Here is a 6,839-nt window from a genome sequence, read left to right on the forward strand (position 1 = left end):
TTGGGTTTTGGAGTTGTGCTAATTTCTGTATGTTACTTTCCTCCCCTTCAGGGGGTCTTTGTTGTTTTAAAGATGAATGCAGTGAGGTGTGGTGGTATGTGCCTGTATTCCCAGCTATTCAGGAGACTGAAACAGGAGGATCACTTGAGCCCAGGAATTTGAGGCTATAGTGTGTTATGATTGTGGCTGTGAATAGCCACTGCACTCCAGCCTGGGCAACATACATCCTGTCCCTTTAAAAAATGCATATCTGCTGCTCTGAATTTGGTTTTTAATTCCACTTACTGATACCTTCCTTGTAAGCCTGTAGATGGTTTAATTCATAGTCAAGAGACAGTCTCATCTAAAACTACCCTGTTCTGGTCTGACAGCAAGTTACTCATCTTGAGTAATTTTTTGTTTCTCCGTAAGTGGCATTTTGACTGTCCATTTTAGCATTCGGATCTTAAAAGACATCCACTTTCCTAATGTACATGCGATTCTCTTAGTTGAAGTAGGAGAATCAAATGGAGCAGTCGTCCTCCCCCTCCACCCAATGTTCTTACAAGCAACTCTGATGAAATTATTCTGACCTTGAGTCATTGCCTCTCATCATTTCCCAGATGTTCGGGCCTTGCTCTCCCTTTGAGAGTCATCTCCCATTTTCTTTCTTCTCCCACCTCTATTTGAGGTAGTGGCATCTATGCCATTGGGTGGTTTCACTGCTCCTTTATGTCCTTTGCAAAGTTTCTTTCCCGTGATAGTTTTTGGGCAGTCTTATAACTCATCTGATAGGAAGGAAATTAGATGTAATATGAGAAAGACCACAGTAAAATGTGGGTATTTTTGGGAATGGGGTGGGGTTTTCAGTCTTCTCTTTCCTCCTCCCCATCCCCCCATGGGGTGTATTGGAGATCAACTTCCTCCACCCCCCCAGGTTTAACCCCCCCACTCTGCCCTCCTCCCGTTCCCCACCCCCTTCCTCCCCCCCCAGCCAATGGAGATCTTCGTGGATGATGAGACGAAGTTGACGCTGCATGGATTGCAGCAGTACTACGTGAAACTGAAGGACAACGAGAAGAACCGGAAGCTCTTTGATCTTCTGGATGTTCTTGAGTTCAACCAGGTCAGTTACACGTCTAGTAGGGGGATGAGCATTGGAGCACTCCAGCTGTAACAGAAACCTGAGTCTTAAGTATACTTTTATTGAAACCACATGTGTGATGTGGGAGAGAATGGTGAGGGTATAAATAGAGAGGCTGAGCATGAGCAAGATGGAAGCTGCTTTTCTGTTCTGTGGCTGGCATGGATATGTCCTCAACCTCAAGGAAAATAAACTTCAAAAATTAAGATCCTTGGCCAGGCATGGTGGCTTATGTGTGTGATCCCAGCTTAGCACTTTGGGAAGCTGAGGGAGGTGGATCACTTGAGCCCAGGAGTTTGAGACCAGCGTGGGCTACGTGGTGAAACTTCATCACTACAAAAGAAGAAAAAAATTAGCCAGGTGTGGTGGTGTATGCCTGTAGTCCCAGATACTCCAGTGGCTGAGGTGGGAGGATAGCTTGAGCACAGGAGATTGAGGGTGCAGTGAACTGTGATTACACCACTATGCTCCAGCTTGGGCAATAGAGGGAGACTGTCTCCAAAAAAAAAAAAAAGTCCTTGAAAGGTTTTAGGAAGTTGTTAAAAGTCTTAAAACAACTTCTGGGGGACATGTTAGGGCTCTTAATTATTCAATTCTTCTAATACTGCTTAAAAGAAGCATTTCTGGCTTGGTGCAGGGCAGTGGCTCATGCCCATCATTCCAGTACTTTGGGAGCGAGAGGCTGAGGCAGGAGCATTGCCTGAGCCCAGGACTTCAAGACCAGTCTGGGTAACATAGGGAGAACCCCATCACTACAAATAGTGGGAAAAAAAATAGTAGCTGGGTGTGGTGGGTGGTATGCACCTGTGGTCCCAGCAGCTTGGGATGGTGAGGTGGAAGGATCTCTTGATCCCAGGAGGTGGAGGCTGCAGTGAACCACGATTGCACCACTGCAATCCAGCCTGGGTGACAGGGAGACACCATCTCAAAAAAACATTTCATTAATATACTTGTGAGTGGTCTATTTGCATTAAAAACTACTTTCTAGAATTAGGATAGCTCCCTTAGGTTTAGTGTTTCGGTGAGCAGGAATATCAGTCACTCCTCCAGATCTTAATTCTAGTTTTTTACCACTTTTTCATGAGGCGACCTCATCCTTGTCACCTGCCATGTCTGGCAATTTTGGTTTCTGAACTCTGCTACCTCAGAGGACAGCCTCCTTAGGTAAAAATCAGTGCTGAGAAAAAGTTGTATTTCCTCTTCTGCTCTAAATACATAGTGGGGGAACAAGAGATGAAGAGGAATTCCTGAGAACACAATTACTGGAAACTCCCGTCTCCCACATAATGTCTCTCACACCATGGACCCCTATTCTCCAATTCCTGGTCCCCCTCCCCCCCACCCCACAGGTGGTGATCTTTGTGAAGTCTGTGCAGCGGTGCATTGCCTTGGCCCAGCTGCTGGTGGAGCAGAACTTCCCAGCCATTGCCATCCACCGTGGGATGCCCCAGGAGGAGAGGTGAGTTGAAGATGGGAAAGATGTTTTATGTCCTTGGGAGAAAAAGACAATTGAGAGAAGGGAGTCTCAACATTTTTTAAATTTCCTTTCTCACAAAGGCTTTCTCGGTATCAGCAGTTTAAAGATTTTCAACGACGAATTCTTGTGGCTACCAACTTATTTGGCCGAGGCATGGACATCGAGCGGGTGAACATTGCTTTTAATTATGACATGCCTGAGGATTCTGACACCTACCTGCATCGGGTAAGCCCCACATGCTAAAGAAATCCTGTTCTCCCATTACCTTCTTTTCTATATCTTTTTGTGCATTACATTTTCATCCCTGCCTCTGGGAGTCTGTTTCCTCTTGGGTCCTCAGTACTACCCTCTGTCTCCTTTCCAGGTGGCCAGAGCAGGCCGGTTTGGCACCAAGGGCTTGGCGATCACATTTGTGTCTGATGAGAATGATGCCAAGATTCTCAATGATGTGCAGGATCGCTTTGAGGTCAATATTAGTGAGCTGCCTGATGAGATAGACATCTCCTCCTACAGTGAGTACTGATCTCATGAAACCCTTTAGATCTTCCCTGTTCCTTAGTGTGTTGGTCCTAAATCCCATCATCTAGGTCATGGGCACCTGATGTGTAATGGACACTTGACCGGTTCATGTCCCCTGGCCTTTGAAGCTGTGTTGGGATATTTTCCTGACCTGTGTGTGGGGTCTTTGTCTTCTCTCATATTACTTCCCTTCCCTCACCCGCATGTCTGTCCTCTGAACCCATACAGTACACCAGCATCTGCATGTGTACTGTGTGTTCCTGCCTTGCTTTCCCCCTTTTCATGCCTTATTCTGACCATGCTACTTTTTTTCCTCAGTTGAACAGACACGGTAGAGGACTCGCCCATTCTGGAATGTGATTGTCTGGCCTTCAGGAGAGGACATCAGGGTGGGGGTGAAGGAGACACTACTGCCCCCATCCCTGACAGCCCCCACCCCATGGCTTCCGTCTTTTGCATCACCACCACTCCTGAACCCCCATTTCTGATTTGTCAGAATTTTTTTTTTAACAAAACTAAAAATGAAACACACGTGTCTGTGGTATCTGTAAGTGCTTCGTCCTTTTATTATATTTGGGGTGAGTTTATTTTAGGTCATGGTCCTAAATAAATTCCCTGTAAGGCCTGAGTGCCCTGCTGTAAGGTCAAAGGGAGATGGGACTAAGACTGCAGAGCCCTGGCTCCCCCACTACCTGCCAATTGCCTGTGCTTTGTGGGGGTCTCTTCTGCTTTCTCTGGTCTGAGAGAGGCTTGGATGTTTCTGATCCCGAAGCTCCAGGGGGGTGGCGCACAGTATTTCCAGTGCCAGAGGGTGCTGTGGGCAGTGGGGAAAGCCTAGGCGCTGCCTTCCAGGCTCTCTCGGTGCCGCCTCATCTGTTCCTTCAGCTTCTGGATCTTGAGCACCAGGGCTTGGGCCTCCCAGGCTCCTTCCTGCCCTTCCAGGAGCGCCTGGTATAGCTCCAGCTGCTGCTCCAGCAGCTGCTCAGCTTGGGCCAGCTCAGCTGTGCGGTGGGTCCCAGGGCCCTGGTAGGGGAAGTAGGGGAGGGAGCATCAGCCAGGGGAGGGGTCAGAGGCCCTGGGAAGTGAGAAATTCCACCCTCCCTATCTGTTTTTGACTCAGTAGCCTTTACTGAGAAGCCCAGGGAGCTCCCTCTCTTGGGCATAGGCCTCCGCAGGGCAGGTAGAGATCCCTGGCCCAGAGGCTGTAACCAGATGCCTTGAACAAGGATATGGGGTCACTGGAAAGGACTGGCTGCCCCTCTCTGCTAAGAAATAATTAACTGTTAGGTGAGGGGGAATTCCTGTTCAAGGACTTTGTGGACTGTGCTGCTGTGGATAGGGGTGGGGGAAGGGAGCTCAGAGTTCTGGGCTGGGGGAGGGGAGGAGAAGAGCTCGTAGCTGAACTAAAGAAGATGCAGGAGTAAGGGTGGTGCAGGGTGAGATTGACATTTTTTTCCCCCACCTCAGTACAAACTCAAACCCTCTGTCCCTACCCTTGGTGCCACTTACCCTGGGAGGGGACGTCATCTCATTGCCTCTGGAGCTGGTCTCTTCCATGCTTGCCTTGGAGCTTTGGGAGCAGCACCCACGGGAGCCCTGGGGTGGCAGGGACCAGGAGGGCAGGAGGAGACGAAGGAAATGGCACCGAGAGAGCCAGGACAGAGGGAGGACCATGGCGGGTGACCTGGCAGGGAGCTGTCTGAGCTGCCCAACAGCCACCAGGAACTGGTTCCCTCCAGGCCTTGGCCTCACTTCAGTGCCTGGCCCTGCCCAGGCCCCGTTCCCCAGCCCTGCCCCTGCCCCACTCTGCCCCCACCTCTCCCAGCCTACCCCCAGACAGAGTCCAGGAACACTTCCTGATGTGCAAAATGTTCCTGCTAGTTTAGGCAGAACTTGCTTTAGAGTGCCTGTGCCCAGCCTACCACAGGTTGTTTTTTTGTACTGTCCTAAAGTGTTTATTAGGTATGAATTTTACAAACATTACTTATATTAGTGGTAGCTGTGGAGCTGGAGAGGATTGTGCCTTCTCCAAGCTGCATGGCAAGAGCCACCAATAGTGTGGTAGAACTTCAGCCCTTTCCAAGACCACGGCTCTTTGGGCCTGCAGATGTCAGCGCATGTGTCTTCCTGTGCTTGTGGACTGCATTGGTGATCCACTGGGTGTCAGGTTTCCTTCTGATAGTGTTATGGAATGGATCAACTAGGATAACCCCCCAAAAATCTGTACATAGAATCTTCAACCCAGTAAGAAGTACTCAGAGCTCCACAGTGGCATCCAGCTTGCTCCTCTGCAACAGACTGAAGGCTGTGAGCAAACCAGCTGGTTAACTCCATGATAGGCTTGTAACTTGTGTTCTTTCTTTTTTTTTTTTTTGAGATGGGAGTCTTGCTCTGTCGCCAGGCTGGAGTGCATTGCGCAATCTTGGCTCATTGCAACCTCTGCCTCCTGGGTTCAAGCAATTCTCTGCCCCAGCCTCTCTAGTAGCTGGGATTACAGGTGCCCACCACCACACCTGGCTAATTTTTGTATTTTTAGTAGAGATGGGGTTTCACCATGATGGCCAGGCTGGCCTTGAACTGACCTCGTGATTTACCCACCTCCACCTCCCAAAGTGTTGGGATTACAGACATGAGCCACCGTGCCTGGCAGCTTGTATTCTTAGGAACTGGGTTTTCGGCCACCAACAAACTTATGTATAATGTAACCTTGCTTGGCTGTAGCCCAGTAGTGTGCTTTATCAGACTGGGTGGGGATCCCTGTGGAGAGCAGAGAGCTGGTGGTACTGCCAGCAGCAGACCCTTAGAAGAAAGCGCATGACATCAGACTGCTGCTTCTTCCAAAGCTCCTGGATGTACTTGTGTGCATCATCTTAGCTTACCCTGCTGCCAGACAGAAAGAAAGGCTACCATAGGTCTTGTGTCTTAACACTCTTTTCTCACTTCTCCACTCTGCAAGATGGGAATTACATCACTGGTTCGCACCTGAGGAAATTGGCTCAGATGGTTTTGTTCGACACTCAGTGGGCAAGTGTCTATTGGGGCCAGCTCTGGGCTAGATGTGCTTGAGGCTCCACAGCTGGTGGTTGGAAGGTCCTGGAGGGTTCATGTCCAGGTCCACCTGACTTGAAAACTCATCCTGACCTTGCTTAAGTGCTGATTCCCCTTTCGCCAATGCTACTCTTTTATTTTGCTTCCCTCTATTGTTCTTTGCAGACACTATTTTTATTTACATCAATCTGTAAATAAATGGGAGGTTTGTGGCAACCCTGTGTCAAACACATCAAGCAGGTCTGTTAGTGCAGTTTTTTCCAACGGCGGACAGACATGTATCTGTGTCACGCTGTGGTAATTCTCAAAACGTTTCAAGCTTTTTCATTATTATACCTGTTACAGTGAGCTGTAATTAGTTACTGAAGTTAACTATTGTGATTGTTTTGGAGCACCATGAGCCACACTCATATAAGACAGTGAACTTAATGGAAAAATGTGTGTGCTGTGACTGCGTCACCAACTGGTCATTCTCCCGGCTCTGCTTTCCCGGCCCTCCCTATTCCCTGAGGCACAACAGTATTGAAAGGAATAATCCATGAGGCAAATGGCAAACGTCATTGCCTTATTTTAAGAAGTTGTCAAAGCAGCCTTCAGCAACCACGCCCCGATCTATGGAGGCAAGACCCTCCCCCAGCAAAAAGAGGATTAGCTGAAGCCTCAGGTGATTGT

General features: G+C 48.8%; 1 protein-coding gene across 3 annotated transcripts in view; it reads left to right on the forward strand.

Annotated features, from left to right (window-relative positions):
• Nucleotides 1-3,666, forward strand: part of DDX39B (DExD-box helicase 39B) — a 13,372-nt gene extending 9,706 nt beyond the window's left edge. For all 3 annotated transcript variants that reach the window (XM_017522433.2, XM_017522436.2, XM_017522435.2), the window contains exons 7-11: nt 974-1,105; nt 2,473-2,582; nt 2,681-2,825; nt 2,965-3,112; nt 3,438-3,666. In XM_017522433.2, coding sequence (XP_017377922.1) covers nt 974-1,105; nt 2,473-2,582; nt 2,681-2,825; nt 2,965-3,112; nt 3,438-3,454 — 552 coding nt within the window. In that variant the 3' untranslated portion in view covers nt 3,455-3,666. The remainder of the gene's footprint in view (nt 1-973; nt 1,106-2,472; nt 2,583-2,680; nt 2,826-2,964; nt 3,113-3,437) is intronic.
• The last annotated feature ends 3,173 nt before the right edge of the window (nt 3,667-6,839 follow it).

The sequence above is a fragment of the Cebus imitator genome, unplaced genomic scaffold, assembly GCF_001604975.1.
Source record: "Cebus imitator isolate Cc_AM_T3 unplaced genomic scaffold, Cebus_imitator-1.0 Scaffold24, whole genome shotgun sequence".
Taxonomy (NCBI): domain Eukaryota; kingdom Metazoa; phylum Chordata; class Mammalia; order Primates; family Cebidae; genus Cebus; species Cebus imitator.